The 18,000-nt window shown below is 35.9% G+C and overlaps 1 protein-coding gene across 1 annotated transcript in view; it reads right to left on the bottom strand.

Moving 5' to 3' along the window:
• The window catches only part of LOC138710750 (dnaJ homolog subfamily B member 14), a 43,262-nt gene extending 25,279 nt beyond the window's left edge, over window positions 1–17,983 (bottom strand). The window contains exons 1-6 of the mRNA XM_069841848.1: window positions 17,447–17,983; window positions 9,948–10,016; window positions 9,424–9,541; window positions 6,985–7,130; window positions 5,221–5,367; window positions 756–877 (exon numbers count right to left, since the gene is read on the bottom strand). Coding sequence (XP_069697949.1) covers window positions 756–877; window positions 5,221–5,367; window positions 6,985–7,130; window positions 9,424–9,541; window positions 9,948–10,016; window positions 17,447–17,582 — 738 coding nt within the window. The 5' untranslated portion in view covers window positions 17,583–17,983. The remainder of the gene's footprint in view (window positions 1–755; window positions 878–5,220; window positions 5,368–6,984; window positions 7,131–9,423; window positions 9,542–9,947; window positions 10,017–17,446) is intronic.
• Between the last annotated feature and the right edge of the window lie 17 nt (window positions 17,984–18,000).

Below are 18,000 nucleotides of genomic sequence, written 5' to 3' on the forward strand. Positions count from 1 at the left end.
TGAGGGGAGAAATCCAGAGAATTCGAGAGGCGCCATCTTCAGGGCATCTGTAGAAATTTCCAGCATCGTACTTTCCAGAAACTATGGTTTAATTATAAATACGAGACGCAAGTGAGCTGAGCAGTTGTTGCAGTTTTTGGAGCAAGCCAGTCAGTGTAGTAGTGAAGCCAGCTTCGAGACCGGAGTTCGACTTGTGTGTGTCCGCAACTGGGGGAGCGTCCTGGAGAGTGCGGCGAATCTGGAGTCTTTGGTTCGTTGTGCAGTGGACTGCAGTTGGGGGACCTGAGTTCGAAGTTCAGTGTACTGTCTCTGGAAGACTTGGGTTCGATATACTGTGAACTTGAGTGAATGAGCTAGACGAAATAGCCAAGGCAACGAACTGTGAACTGACAGTTTTGTTTTGTAAATAGTGCTTTGTGAACATTAGTTGAGATTAGCAGTACATTGTTGTTTTCAATAATCCAAGTGAATCGTCATTGTCGTCTGTGGAGTGCAATAAGGAATACTGAGTTGCTGTGTGGAGTGGAAATCCCATTGTTGACGGGAGCATTTAAAGTAAATTATAGAACGTAATTATTGTTGTGAGAATAAAATTACATTATTGTTTGCAATAAAAGTTACAATATTAACTGTGACATTTTTTGAACAATGAATGTATCACTTTCAGTAACTATCATTATGGCGTCTATTTCGTAGTTAGTTACAAATTTTCAATAATGTACCATGCAAGCACACGAACATGCACAAATAAATACCTCTCTGTTTTGAGTATGACTTTCCGTACGTTGCCATCGACCTCCTCTTCTCGTATAAACGTTCTGATTGGGAAATCCACCTCCAAAAAACATGTTGAAAAGTTCTTCTGCTGTAATGTCAGCTGAAAATTGAAAAATAAAATTACATAACATACTTTACAACATTTATTATTATTATTATTATTATTATTATTATTATTATTATTACTGAATTTGCACTGTATTATATTATAGTATTATGAGTCCATTTGTAGAGTTGGGGTGAATAATGACGAGATAAAGACCCTACCACCATTGGAAAATATATATATATATAATATAGCTGTTATAGTCCCGACGCTGTTATTTCCGGCGTGACTCCGCCCCTTTGCTTACGTCTTAGAAAGTAAAGGCTCTATAAATTCTACTAGTAATAGTAGGTAGGTAGTATCATTCGCCATTTTTGTTCTCACATTGCCGAGCTACCATACGAGGAATCTATTTGCCACACCGTTAAACATTATCATGTTGTAGCTCCTATGATAATAAATCAAACGCAATGTAATTCAGCAAATAATTGAGCGGCAAATAACGTCGTCGTGTGCTTTCTGCGAACGCCAAAAAAAGAGCTAAAATGGCTGGCAATTATATTAAGTATTTATCGAGCCTTAAGAAATGAATCAGTGAATCACAAGACGCACACGTTTAAATGTAGCCGACCTGCAACGCGATTGGCTGCCAGAAATTAGAGCGATGGGACTATAGTAAGCATAATTTTACAAGCTGAACTAAAGGGAGGGGCTACTCATCAATTAGCACTAGTCAGCTTGATGAGTTAATGACCGAATTTGGTATAATTTTTCTCTATTCAATACCTAATTTTCTCTTTACCCTCTCCTATCCAGTCCTCTAACTGAACTCTTACTTTCTTCGACCGACAGTATTAGAGCATTCGAGCCTTGGGTTCATTTCACTCCCCTTTCTACCCTTTCTACTTTTCTGTTCCTAGTGCTGACCTGCTATGGCACTAAAATCGTCCTCCAGTGGCTTAAGGAGGAAAAGCTGGTGATCAACAAGATCTCCCAGCTAGGTCTAGTAAACCCATCGACCAACAGCAGGTATGGTCCTCCAGACATTCTGGGGGTTGTGTGTGAATGAAGTAGCCACCAAAACGTTAAAATATGGTGTTCACTTAAATCAGTTACAACTTACTATTTAATCTTTGAAAAATATTGGAGCGCAAGAGGTCAAATTACTTTATTGTCAAATGTCTGGCATTAGAAAACAACATACATATAGCATTTGGCCAGCCTCATGGTCAGTTTTTGGCCACAGTTCATGAGGTGTCGGGTTCAATTCCCGACTGGAGTACAGGGATTTTTCCTTAAAGAAAGCTGTTCCTGGGTTCGTCCACAACATGGAATTTAGGTTAAATGTAGATTTAAGACTTCTCCTGGCACCACTCATACTTGACCATTCTATCATGTCATCAGGGTATCATAACCTTCACCTTCCAGGCACCCTAACCTCAGAAACTACACATAAGCCACTGCCAGGAGAGAAGACCAGAAATGTCGAAAGACAACTTGTTGACATGGGGGTAAGGGGGAAATATTATAATACTATCAGAAAATTTTTTAATACACGATGTTGTTGATTTCAAAGTTTTAGTACTACAAAAAGGTTAAGATGATATCACTTTTATTATAAGTTGTATCTAGAATCAATTACCCCAAGGCATATATCTACACAGCACAGTTCCCCAAGCTAGAACAGGCATAATGTGACGAATCTCTTGCTTCATACTTCGCCTCACATTAGTCTCTTTACATAAAATAATCCAAACTGAACTACAAACACACATATCATCTTCAAATGCACACCATTACCACCAACATGAACAATCTTAACAACTACCACCCTTGATTGGCTGCTGGCCGAAACTCAAACTGTCATTTGCCAAATACATGGAAGTAAGTAGTTCCAATAAAATGAAGTTGAATTCTTAAGTTTAAAATTATGTCCGCAAGAAATAAAACATATAAAAAGAAAATATAATCTAATGTGGCCTACCCCTCACAACAACAAGGCACTAGCATACATACATAAGAGAGAAAGGGGAACTATCTGTGTTAGGGGGAAAAACTTATGCATAATATCAACACGTGAAACCAGGATAGCAATAACCTACATATTACACAAATGTGCGTACATAGGCTACTCCAAATTTTAAGAAATTCTACAAAAAAAGAAAATGTAAAATTCGGGAAAATTGATTACTGTATCTCCTCAGATACCACACACATCTTTTTAATTGACTTCCAAAAGTGGGGTATGCATCTTACATGAAAACTTTAAATTGCATCAGGTTCGAACGGATATTATTTGACTCATGTAGTACTTCTGGCAGCCTTGCAGGCTCAATTCTGTGCACATATGCTTATTATACTAAGTACTGTTTAATGTAGATGTTTCATTCAGTTTAAAAAATTATCATAAATTAACTTACGCCTATTATTCCTTTTTTTTTTTTTTTTTCCTATTTCCTCATAAAAATAGTGTGTGGGGTGTGTGGAATGCGAGTAAATAAAATATAAACAATACTGACAGCCTGATGTATGTGAAGTTTTATTTCATGTATGTGAATTTTGTCAGGCTGACATACAAAATCTATTGCTGCTTGCTGGCAACCTATGTGAAATAATTACATAGCCTACCTTGGTTCATGGGGACAGTATTTTTAGCATGTAGACTATTGTTGATTTTTCTGACATTTTTCGGGTAGTTGAAGAAATTTAGTTGCTAATGCTATTATTATTGTGGTAATTCAGGACAATGGACATTCCACGAAATTAACAGAATAATACTATTTCATTGCAAATAGTAGCTGAAGGGTTGTATAACGTTTTACCAGAGCCCAAAATGGACCAGAGCAGACCAGAACACCCCAGTTCGTGAATTTGTGGAACCTTTCTGTTCGTCTTATAAGAATTGGGTAGATATTGTCCATTCCGAATCACTTTAATTTGGTAAATAATTATATATGATATTTCAATACATTTTCAATTAGGTGTGAATTAAATTGTTAAAAATACCGATGACACTGTTGGCACTGTCGGTACTGTTTTATTGTATTAAAGCATTTATAATTATGATAATGATAATAATAATAATAATCTGTGACACTACAGCCCACGAAGGACCAAGACCAACCAGCCGGCTGCTGGCCTCACGGCCACATGCCGAAGCAGAGGTGGACGATCATCCAACCAGAATGGGGGTATCGTGTGGTTAGCACGATGATCCCTCCAGCCGTTATAGCTGGTTTGCGTAACCAGATTTCGCTACCTATTGTAGCTCCCCAAGTGCATCACGATGCTGGGTGGGCACCGGTCCCATACACTGGCCGAAATTTCATGAGAAAATTTCTTCCCCCATGAGGAATCGAACCAGCGTGCATTATGTAACGCGAGTCCCAGACATGATGCCTTAGACCACTACGCCACAGCGCGGGACTATAATTATGATAAGTTCTCGCTAATTCATAATACTCTTGTGGCATGCCTTTGATATGTCTGATTCTGCATTGAGATTTTGAATAATAATGCAGCATTAATGAAATTAAAAGGACTAGGACTCAGGAATACTTTTTCACTCCATATCGAGTTAATGATCATATATCATAAGCCGGCCACTGCTAGACAGCAAATTGAATATCTTATCGTTTAAACTGCGATCTGAATATCCATTTCGAAGACTTTGTGAAACAAGGGTTCAGTCATAAGTGTAGGGCCGGAAATCATTCTCCTTCTCTAGTAGTAATATATGCGTCAAAGCAAATTATTAAAGCTGTCTTCATTTTATTCAATATATTTATATACAATTTTTTTCGTCTGAATGAAGTGACTACCATTTGTAGTTTCCATCTGTGTAAATATAAGAAAAAGATGAAAATTTCTGAAGATGCGTTCGAAATTTCTATATTACTGTAATACTGATTTGTACATACCCTAGGTAAATATTTCATGGTAATACTCGCATTATCTGACTGATAATTAATTCCGTCATTGTCATCAGTAGCATCATGTCCAGGAAAATAAAGGGGCATTCCAGTTCATGAGAATGTCCATTTCGAACTCTTGGTTTTACCCTAGATCATATATACTCAGATTGCTCGGCCTTATAGGCTTTGACGGTAAAAATTTTTGTCAGGTTTACTATGCTGCCATCTAGTTGTTACATAAGGATTCACGTCATAAATCCATTTGAATTGCATTAGAAACTGTATTGCCATCTCGTGTTCGTTTATGGCGGACGGGTGGCGATCCTGGCAGTTGTTCTCTTGAAAGTGCTACCGATTTTAACATAGGAATGAGCAATCTGTTATATATGTGATCTGGGGTTTTACTTAGCGTTTGTTACAGTTGCACTTCAGATAATGTCCTTGCTTTGTGTGCAGATATATTGGTAATATGATGTAAATTACCTTCAAATCCCCGAGTGTAATTATATTCACGGTAACCACCATGTGTATGCCTTTGTGACTGCTGTATCCTCTCTTCCTCCGAACCAAACATATCATACTGCTTTCGCTTTTCAGCATCTGTTAAAATCGCAGCAGCATTTCCAATGGCTGTGAACAATAACTAGATTAGTTAAGTTTCAAATATCTACTATGAAATACAGTATTGCATGCTAGAAATTAATGCAGAATTATATTTATATTAGAATACAGAGTCATATCATTTGTTAACTTTGCACTAAGTAAGAAATCTAAAGTTAATTCTACTTAAATTTAACCACCACAGGTGAACAAGTGAAATGATTACATTGCAAATTTCAGATGAAACATTATATTGTAACCATTTGTGGTTTTACTAGTGACAGCACACAACTGTAGGCGACTAGATTCTCCATATTAAATTATAACAATGTTAAATGCTTTCTCATATTTTGTGCAGTGTAAGAAAGAAGGCATTTTCACAAACATTGTTGTTCGTGGGAAATTGTAATAATGTAATTCATGTAAGCTTTTAGTAGTGTTGAATGAGACATTTTTTATATTAATTATAATTGAGGTCATTGATTCTAGTTCACGTTAACACTGTTAAAAACATAAAATTGTTCAGTCACACGTTAAAAAGTGTTAGAATTCTTAAAAAAGGTTATATACCTTGGACAGACGGCCCATTTCGACGTGGCATTGCATTTTCATCAGTGTCCTTTTTTAAGAATTTTAACACTTTTTAATGTGTGACTGGACAATTTTATGTTTATAATTGAGGTATTGGTATTTGGATTTATTGTTGTTTGAACATAATGCCTGCTTGGGGGTGTACTATAAGCAGAAACCTTTTGAACTGTTAATAAATAATACTAATACTATAAGCAGTAACATGAGCTGTTGCGAGGAAGTAAAAAGGAGAATAGCAATGGCAAAGAAAGCTTTTAATAGAAAAAGGAATATCTTCCGAGGACTTATGGAAAAAGAACTATGGACAAGACTAGTTATTAGTTAAATGCTTTGTGTGAAGTGTGGCATTGTATGTGGCACAAACAGTGAAGAGAAGCGAATACAAGCATTTGAAGAACGGAGCTTATGAAATGGACAGATAGAATAAAAAATAAAGCTGTGTTGGAAAGAGTGGGTGAAGAAAGCATGATGCTGAAATTGATCAGGAAGAAACTGATTGAAAAGAAACTGTCTGCTGAAGGATGCACTGGAAGAAATGATGAAAGGGAGAAGAGTTCGGGACAGAAGAAATCAGATGATAAGACGACATAAAGATATATGGATCATATGTGGAGACAAAGAGAAAGGCAGAAAATAGCAAAGATTGGAGAATGGTGGGTTTGGTTTGCAGGAAAGACCTGCTATTAATTTCTCTTTAGGCTCTCTTCAAATAATTCTATAGGCCTAAGTAATAATTAATCTTTAAGAAGAAATTTTCATCTGAGACGAATTTGCCTCATTGCCACTATTAATGAATGAATTCTTGCTATAACTAATTAATTATATTACATATACAGCATTCTGGGATAAAATAACTAATAGATGCTGAATATCAACAAAATTCGTTGAATAGTTCAGGTGAAACCACTGTATACAGACTGCTGGCATTCCAAAAATGAGTGTTTCCTGAAAATCTTACATCATAATACTTTCTTTCTGTATGTTTTATGAAAAAGTAAGCATTGTTTACAATCTGCGACATTACAATTACAATTTATTGTAACAAATTATACAGACCTTTAAATGCTTCAGCAGCTCCTGGACACTTATTCTTGTCTGGATGAAGCTGAAGAGCAAGTTTCTTATATGCCTTCCTAATATCACTATCTGTAGCTTCCTTGGACACTCCTAGTATTTCGTAATAGTCCTTGCATTTCTTAATCCTGTAACCAGTTTTCCACCCATTATTAGAGTGCCACTGAATTAAACTATTATTACAGCTAGCAGTAAACACAATGATGATGTCAAATGGCATAGATGAAATCAGCTGTAGCGCAAATGGAAATAAGATGACATGTCATTGATACTCATAACACAGCAAGGATGACGATAAACAAACAACACCAGCATTTGAATACCATACATCTGTCATTCCCAAACACAATGTTGAAAGTCGTTTAACTTCTCTAAGGTATCTTAAGCATATTGCTTAACAAGAGAGATGAAATGAGAGTGGGAAAAATCGGGTTACAATGGCAATCAATAACTAAAATCTGATGCTTTCAGCTGTTATAATGCTCATTTACTTTAATTTTATTTGGTTACTAGCCATACCCATGTGCTTCGCTGCACTTGTTAGAAATAAATATATATTAATTACATTTAAAATAGGACATTTGGACCAGGAAACATCCATGTTTGATAGAAGAATAAATCGTTTAACATGTTACTTAATTGAAATTGTATTTAAATAATTAAAATAGGATTATTTGGTTCAAGAAACATCTGTTTTTGGTGCAAGGATAATGCGTTTAACAATTTTCTAAATTAGTCTTGAATGCATCCTTTAATAAATCACTCCAAATTAATGTCAATATACTGGGTGTTCATTTCAAAGTGTGTCATGATGTCACTGTTGTTGGGTCACCGATTTGAAGCGAGTTTCAGCTTATATGTTAGAGAAGTTGCCTATTATTTAAGGCGTTCTTCAATCTGAACTTGAGAACGTGTACGGTATAACTTGAACGTCGTAGCAACAGATGGCGGTCTGTACGGTCTGTGTGCTACCATAACCTCTTTCGAACTGTGTTTTGCGCCGGCAAGTCGTATGCAGGGTATTTGTTATCATCGGTTGCGTACGGTAACATTCCACAACACAAATCAAATGCTCCGTGTCGAAGTTAATGTCAACAAATACGTAAGTAATCGTCTTAACCCTCTCCCCATATCCCGACAGTACATATTTCCAAACAGTTCACATTCCTGCCACTACCGGCGTTACCATACGTATCGGTACGTACTCTTCAGAATGAACGCCGTACTTGCTAGGCAACTTCTCTGCCTCATAGGTTATACCCCTCTGCGGAAGTGTAGGAAGATTGAATTCTCTAGGCTCATCGGCTAGCCACATGACGGCATACAGCGAGACATGACACACTTTGAACTGAACACCCAGTAGAGTGGAGTGTGTATGAAGATAATTTTTTATGTTGGCCTCACTGTGCATCTTTTCTTTTCCTTTGTTACGTTTATTTATACATGCTTTAACATCTGTGGTCAAGTCAAGTGTTTAGAATGTGTGGGTACACCAGTAGGGTGTTTTTACTCTTGAGTTCCTGTTTCTATTATGTGTTGTAGATGGCTTGTGTTCATATAACTGAATTTTTTTTTACTTGGTTATTAACAATGCTGTATCAACTACGAGGTTATTTAGCGTCAATGGAATTGGTGACAGCGAGATGATATTTGGCGAGATGAGGCCGAGGATTTGCCACAGATTATCTGACATTTGCCTTATGGTTGAGGAAAACCTCGGATAAAACCCAACCAGGTAATCAGCCCAAATAGTTTCCAATGGTACCTTCAATGACCTATGGTCTAATTTGAAATTTCGAAGTTGACCACAGGTACCCCTACTTCCGGTTTGTTACGGGAAATGGTACTACCACCAATCGATTCTTTACATAAGTTTTAGTTATCATATGAACAACCATTATCATATAGTTTTCGAGGAAAAAGGCTGATACGAGTGATCTGAAACACCTGGTATATCAATGTCAAGTAACAAGTAATAAGGCAGCATTTCTTCACTCTAATAGGCTGAATTGAAGGGATGTTTAGTAAATATCTGCTTATTTCACACCACTGAATGTGTAGCAATGTCTACCTCGATCATTTGAAATTCACAGACCATGTGACATGTGACTTCTCCTTGTGACTTCAGAAGTAGTGAGGCACACCACGCCAGTCACATGTGAAATGTTATAGTTCAATTTAGAAGTGCAAGTTTAGGATCTGGCACAGCTTATAACATTAAATTTTGTGACAAACTGAATTACATTTTATGCACTTTCCGTAATCCGGCACCCCTCTGTGCAAGGAACAGCCGAATTAGCAGAAGTCTACTGTATTATTATTATTATTATTATTATTATTATTATTATTATTACTGTTATTGTGTTGTTATTGGGTTCAACTGCAAAAACAAAAACAGCCTTTCAGCAAATCACTAATTACCTTTTCACAGCTTCTAAATGTTCCTTGTTGACTTCTTTATCACTTGTTGATGATTTGGTCTGCTGCTGTTGCGGCTGTTGCTGCTGCTGTTGCTGTTCTTCTGGTTCTTTCTTCGGAACTATTAAAATGTAAAAAAAAAAAAAAGTATATATATGTATATATATCTTTTAACTTACTGTGATAGCTGATTTTCAGTGTTTGGCACATAATAACTAAATCACTGGCTCAATTTAACGATGTTTTTAACACTTGGCCAATAAAATTCGTATACACACACTAGTAATTTTAGTGGATAGGTTATATCGGCCTGGTTCATTAAAAATGTTAAATGTTCTAGTTCAATTTAGAAGTGCACTTTCTTTCTTTTATAATTAAAAATAAAAATGTCACTGGAATAAGTATGTAAACAAATTAATTTTTATACCTCAGAGTAAGCAGCTGAAGATGAAAAATTATTTAAAATGCTGAGCCCATCTAAAATATTTCTCCTACAGCTATTGCTGGTTATAAACACAAGGATTTACCTCGTCTTTTTCTTGGGGCATCATCTGGTTCTGGTTGTGACTGTGATGCATTCAAATGATCTAGTAGATCTGAAAAGTAAAAAAAATCATTCAAATGTAACAATATTTGAGGAAATAACTGGCATGACTTGTTAAAAATAGATTTTAATTTATATTCAAATTATGGAAAAAGTTGATGCAGAAATTTTTATGTATCATGGGCAAAGCCAAAGCTAACTTTTTTTTACAGGACCATGGATAGGAAAGGTATCCTTAAGGTCCATCAACTTCTGACACAATATGGAGTGGCACAAAGTCGAGATAGAATATAAAACAAATACAAGGATAAGAACTCCTGTATCACCATTTATTACATTTATTATGTATTTTATTCAGTTACTTATTACAACCTGGGCTATGGTATGGATAACGATGATGATATGTGATTTAATGATGGGGAAATGAATCTGAGGTCCAATGCCGAAATTTACTCATCAATTATGCTTCAATTGGTTGAGGAAAGAACCCCAACCAGCAACTTGTTCCAACCAAGATTTGAATCCAGCCCACTCGTTTCACAGTCAGATTCGCTGACCATTACTCCACAGTGGTGGACATTGTCTGACTTGTTCAAACATGTCGTTCTTGTTTAGTCAACTGTCCAAAGACTGCTTTGAATTTCATAAGTTACACCAATAAGGCATCACTCATGAGGCAACAGCCAGGAGAATGTAAGGTATTTAATATTAGGTGATGACTGCATTATCGAAACGAGCAAGATCCCTTGCAGACTCTGCTGTAGTGACATCAAACAGACTTTTCATGTGAAGTGTTCCATTTCGTCGTCATGCAGATAGCACTCATGACTAGCGACAGTGTTTTTTTATATGGTAGGATGACACAAGTATGAAAGTAGATAGGATGGATGAAGATAGTGATGGCTGCAAAATGAGCCTGGGGTCCGAGTTGAAGAAAAACACCATAAAACCCCCAACCATGAAATTTGTCCCAATCAGGATTCGATCCCGGACTTGCTAGTACTCCTAAGTGGTGGACAGGGAAAATACGAAATTTCATATTCTAAACCATCCCTGTTAGCAGTATGGAAACGGATTTTTCACGATTCACAATGATTGTGTAAAGAGAATTCCACGTTAAGAAAAAACTGTTGAGCATATGGGGTTAATCCATCGAATAACCAGTTGCCATAGAAATGTCTACCTATCACATAGCTTCTACAATATACTAGGCAAGGCCCATAAAACCAATGCTTTTTTCTTAATGTAGAATGCTCTATACCAGTGGTATTCAATCTACAGTACACGTACCCCAGTTGTCTCAAGGAGTACACATTGCACTGATTAGCCTACATATGTAAGAATGCTGACATTTATTTTATTATACTTGTTGATAATTATTGCATTATATTAGTTTCTTTTGCAATATCAACTCTCGTTTTTCCTTGCTTGAATATAATTTTACGTAAATCATTACTATTATTATAGCATCAATAACTATTGTATAATAATAATAATAATAATAATAATAATAATAATAATAATAATAATAATAATAATAATAAAAGTTGTTCAAAATATAGGCCTAAGTTATATATTTTAATTTCGTACGGAAATTGTTTAATATAAAATAAAAGTCAGAATGCCTGCAACAGGTAATAAGCTAATATTATGTCTGTGAAAAAGCAAATTATAAAGTATTTGACAACAGTTACAACTGTTTAAAGAAAGGTAACAGACAGCACATAAAAATGACACAGTATATACAATGAATATAAACTCCATACAATATCTGTCCTACTATGAAATATAAAAATATCACAATATTACTAAATATTGCGAATGTACACAGCTATTCATGGGTGCATTCAAATTTGTGCAATATGAATTGTGTATTCAGAGAAGCTGTCTAAGGAAGGGTAACAGATGGGACATTTTCTGAATGTATCTTATAATGAATGGAAAGAACGACTGAATAAAACAGTGGGGATAACTTTCCCTACTAGCATTCTGTTCTCTGCGATTTATTCGTTAAATTTGATCAGTTAGCCTATGTTGAAATATATATCAGTTTATTACCTGGTACAGGCATTCTGACTTTTATTTTATATTAAACAATTTCCGTTCAAAATAAAAATATATAAGTTATATATTGAACATGTATGATTGTCCTGTCCAACTTTCATTCTTAGCCAACAATATGGTTTCTTTGGAAGCACGTGTAATGTGCGCACCTGACGGTTATGAATGAAATGTCAATTCAAATAAAGGACAAGGTAGTATCCACTGGCCACTGAACGAATATTGCACACTTTTATTACTGCCAATGTGGCGCTATAAACCAATTTTCAATACTTTTATCACAGCCACAACACATTTCAATTCTTATTGTACTATATATATATATGGAATTATTACCACATTAGCACATTTAATATATCACAAAGATAAACTGAACGAACTAAATGTAATTATTATAAAAGTCGCCATATTTTCTTCCTGGAATTACGATCCACTTCCACTAGATGGCTACCGACATGAATAGCAGGGTCGGCAATACATGCAAACGAAATTATACTAAATGTGAGGAATGTTACTACAGATGTGTAGTATTATGTTAGGTTAGGTTAGATTAGGTGTGTATTATGTGACAGGTTAGGTTAGGTTTGATTAGGTATGTAGTATTATGAGAGGTTAGGTTAGGTTCGCTTAGGTGTTAGTATTATTACTATGTTGGCGACACTGAAACCCACTGTTACATTAACGAAATATGGCCGTATTCTTCATTCACGCACGACAATTTTCGTATATAAGTAAGGCACGTATTTAGGGAGAGTTGGGTGGAGTGGGCTTACAGCTCTCCCAGTCATCACATCAATTTCTACTAATCAATGCTATAAATACAAGGCATTTTCAAGGTCCTATAGTGGCTGGGACATAAGTAACCTTCAAATAAGGTAAATATATGTTGCTACTACGTTTGATGTCATTTTCCTTCTTTTTTTATGATAGCAGGGGCGGTTATTCAGGTGAAGTGCCACTTCATCTACTTATGTGTAAAACACAATTGTATCTCATATTAATAATTAATTATAGTTATTACCGGTTCCGTATTTCTAAAATAAAAAAAGTTTTATTTTCAGTCATTATTAACCGAGTTTAGTTATATAAATAGGACCTGTAACCGTCCGCTGAATAGAATAATGTCAACTGTTACGAGCGCCAAGTGGTGTCTATTGGAACTTACAATAATGTAGAGGTGAAATTATTTGGGCTCCCATTTTCATACAGTACTTGGTTTCCATGGTAACGTGATGTCACGCACTAAAGAAAGATTGTATGAGTGAAGTGCGTTTCTGAGTCTTTCAGTTACAGAGAACTGTCAGACTTGTTGTAGGTGGAGTAACCAGTTTGCAGATCTAATGGTACTAATAATAGAGAAAGGTTGAAGATGGTCTCCAAGGCCGGGGGCTATTGTTGAAGGGCTATGAAATTTTACAGTATGTACTACATGACTCGAGAAAAGTATCCTCATTCCTTGTGTCTAAGCAGCAGTAAATTAGCTGGCTATATGTTATTTTATCAGGAATGCACGCCACATACATTCGTAAAGTTTAAAAGTTGTTTTCCTCCGCGTGTATTATTCTTCTCATGAGTTTGCCAGTTTTGTTCTAGCTCTTGTACTTGAAAGTTTAACGAGCGTGTAAATGTACACATGTAGTTTAGTACTTATTAACTTATTATTTAATGTATTCAGAGTATATTAGTGATAAGTGTATATAGTGTATACTACATCGTAGTGTATATTGTATGTTTAATCACTATAGTGCTATTATGCAAATACTTAGGTATCAGTACATAGAAAATATTGATAAATGAGTGTGAAATATGTATCCCGAAAATGGCACGGTTTGTAATATATTAGAAATGTCGTTTTGTAGACTTAAATATGAGGATGAAAAAGATGTTATAAATTCTGGACGTCCTACAGTTCCATTTCTTCTTTGTTTTAAAAAGTGCTAAAAAATAGAGCAGTTGTATAAAATAACTTAAAAAAATTATTCCGATGAAAAAAGCTTTTCTGTTTGAAAAGATTGAAAATTTCACTTGGAATGCTACATCACAGGAGAGACTTTTATCATTAACTCCATAGCTTTGCATAGAGATATACTGTCACCCTCAGTTAAGCTCAGACATTTTATGAAGACATCATCGACAGATTTGCTGCTTTAAAAGATAGGAGGATTGACTTTGTATGCAAGAAATTGGGCAAGTCCTGATATAAATAAATTTTCTTGTTTGCATGTGTTCTAGAACTAGTAATATTGTACGTAGTTTACGAATAGTAGGCCTACTCATTATATTATCAAAACTGTTATTGCATTTGTGTATGTGAATTCAGCACTTCACCTATTTTCTTTCCGACGAGCCGCTGCAGCAGGATTCTTTGACTCTCGATTACGTTCTGTAATCACAACCTTCCAATGTAGAGTGTGCTGTTCCTCGTTCGAAGCTCGACGGATGACTGCGGAAGGCAGTTCAAGTACTTAGTAAAGGTACGAACAGTGCGGGACAATGACAGAGTCAAAACCTTCTGTAAGCATACGATCATTCAGTACAGTGTGGGAGGAAGACTAGTTTTGTTGTACGTTCGGTGAAAACGTAAATTGTCTACTATGTTGCAAAGTACTGTCAGGAATACTACCGAGAAACATAAACCAAGATTATAGAGTCTGCCACCCAGAACATGCTGAAGTAACAGAGAAGCTGTTTTCTGTAATATATATTCATATACCAACGTTATTAGTGTTATTATTATTATTATTATTATTATTATTATTATTATTATTATTATTATTATTATTATTATTATTAGGCCTATTACTATTATTATTATTATTAGGTCTATTACTATTATTATTATTATTATTATTATTATTATTGTTGTTGTTGTGATTTTATTCCGGCAGAAATACATGTTTTGATAAAATAATTGTTCAGGGGTGCATGCAACGTGCACTACAGCTTCAAGAAATGAAAGCACTTAATGAAAGGTCAAACATTGAAGAGAGTCGAACAATTCAGAGTCTGTTTTTAGGAGCAAGTTATGTAGTATGTTGGGAATTAGCTAAGGCACTAACACCCTTCACAGATGGTTAACTTCTAAAGGGATGTATGGTTTTTTAGTTGGTTATTTAACGACTACTAGGTTATTTAGCGTCGATGAGATTGGTGATAGCGAGATGGTATTTGGCGAAATGTGGCAGAGGATTCGCCATAGATTACCTGGCATTCACCTTACGGTTGGGGAAAACCTCGGAAAAAGCCCAACCAGGTAAATAATCAGCCCAAGAGGGGATCGAACCCGCGCCCGAGCGCAACTTCAGACCGGCAAGCAAGCGCCTTAACCGAATGAGCCACGCCGTTGGCTGAGAGAGATGTATGGTGCCTGATCAAAATATAGTTAACTTAATTATATCTCTGTAGCCTACTGGAATAGTTCAAATATGAATTCACAGAATATAGATTTAGTGATTTTGAATGTATGAAGAGTGATATTAATCTTTTTGTTAAGCCTTTCATAGTAAATTTAGTACAATCCGTGAGAGTGCAGTTCCAGGACGAGTTAATTTATGTACAAAGTACCGGTAACGTAGAATTCTGAACTAAATGCAGAGAATGTGACTTGACAGGCATATAATTATTTAAAAAAATGAACAAAACGAAATATCCCAAGAGCTTATTCGCTGACACTATATTAGCTACCTTCGCCTCGACATATGTGTGCAAACAATTATTTTCGAGAATGAAGGTTGCCAAATCCAAACATAGATCCCGATTAACAGATGAACAGCTTTTGAGCCAGCTGCGCATTGAGTAAATTCGTTGGAAATAGATTTCCGATTACTTGCAGAAAAGAATGCACATGTTGAATAAACCGCAATGTATGGTGGAATATGAAAATAACATTATCTATGATATAATAATATAACTACATTAAATACTGTGTAATAAGTAATGTAATAACTCAATATTACAGTGTATACTCTTTCCTTTTTCAAATTCAGTTTATTATCCGTATTTGTAAGAGTGTAAGAACTATGTCACTGGCGGGTTGCAATGTACAGTACAATGTAAAGTAGTTGCGGAGCCCAGTCCCTACACTGTGTGTGTTTTGCAGTGCAGCATCATCCGTGTAATCAGTGCTTTTACAATTTTGAGCATACCTGCACTACAGTATGATAGGTGATCTGTTACTCAACTAAACCAATGAGGCCTAGTAAGCTAATAGTCTGACCCATTCTGCATTGAGCAAAAATTATACAAGCAGTCCAAAGGCAAATTTGAACATGTACAGGCTGACTGCTTCAATCTCCCTTTTATCCTTATAGACCACAGAATAGTTATGAAGGTATTTATTTGCATCTAACTCCAATTCCTGAGTGGCTGAGTGGTCAGATCTTTGGACTTTCATGCAAGCAGTCTGGGTTCTAGTCCCAGTCTGGCCTGAGATTTTAAATTTTATATACTCAACATAATTCTGTCAGATCTCCATACCATTATCATTCCCCGAATGGCAGCTGGCAATGCAAAGAGGGAGCTAATTTCGGGACGAGTGGGGTTGCCTGCTCGAAACCTGGATATGTAGCGAACCTTAGTGTAATCATTCCGCATAATAAGAAATTATGCCACAGCTTCCGAGAGGTAATTTGCTAGGAGACGTGGTTACATATAGATGCCTTCTACATTAAGCTTGTAGTAGTTATTTAAGCAATGATTAATCAATGGTTAGGTATGTTTAGGTTTCGTGTACGACTGGTCTATGTGCAACTTCTCCTAGCAAATTACCCCGATATAAAATACAGACAGAGATTAAACAACTTATTACGTAAACAAGAATAAGAAAAGAGGGTAATTAGCAAGGGACCGCCGGTGTTTTACAAGGTATGTGACAAGGTTAGTGGGTTAGTTGAGGGGATATCTTAGTGATATGAGGCCGAGGAATATGTGAAAAAATTTCATTGATATAAAATCCTCGGCCTCAAGTCACTTGGGTATCCCCTCAACTAACCCACTAATCTTGTTACATACCTTGTAAAAGACTGGCGGACCCTTGCTAATTACCGAAAAGAGACGTACTTGTTCAAGTTTCTATATATTGATGTAATACCAAACAATATTTTACACACACTTGGGCTATCTCCCTACAAAAATTGTACTCCACTATTTGTAAATTGAAAACGTTCTATGCAACAGGATAGCTGAAATTTGTTTGCACAAAGGTACTGGGCATTTGTTTCATTTTTAATTTAACTTAATTATACGAATGCTTCTGAACAACTGCTTCTCGTCCCTCTATTTGGTTAGGAACGAACTTCTAACAAGATTTTCTTAGACTTTAAATACCTATGTCAACCCTATTATTTATAGTTGCAGTTGACAAATAACCTAAGTCTGAACAAATTAGTTTGCTTGCAACTGAAATCTGTAACCTTGGCTTACCTTTCGCTTTTTGGGTAGGATATAATTTTTCTGCTTTTATCAAAAACTTTTCAGCTTTGTCCTTTTTTCCTTCCAAAATAAATCGTTCTGCGAATTCAATGCACCTCTCTGCTTCATCTTTGTTCACTTCCATCATTTTTCTACATATGTATATTAAATACCTTTAGCAGAAAACCCTAGCCCCTTTACTTCTTATCTCCCTGACGTAAGACCTAATGAAACCATGAAAATGACGACAGCCAATGAGAGAAACTGTACGTCATTCCGATAATTAAAGCGGGGGATTAAACGAACGAGCATAGAAAGGCCATAGATATGTGGTCTAGCACGGCGCACACTTAATCTAGCCAGAAGCCATAGAGATGACGTGTTGATATCTCAATGCCCGAGTTAATATCGATGATGCGCCTCTTGTGACAATTACGTAAACTAAAACAAAATGGACAACAAGGAAATTCTCTTTGGAAAAAAGTTCCATCCTCTGTGTTTGCTACTTCCTCCATGTCTTATCAAATAACTCACTGAATAACTCGTTGCTTACGGAATAACTACAT

The sequence above is a fragment of the Periplaneta americana genome, chromosome 12, assembly GCF_040183065.1.
Source record: "Periplaneta americana isolate PAMFEO1 chromosome 12, P.americana_PAMFEO1_priV1, whole genome shotgun sequence".
Taxonomy (NCBI): domain Eukaryota; kingdom Metazoa; phylum Arthropoda; class Insecta; order Blattodea; family Blattidae; genus Periplaneta; species Periplaneta americana.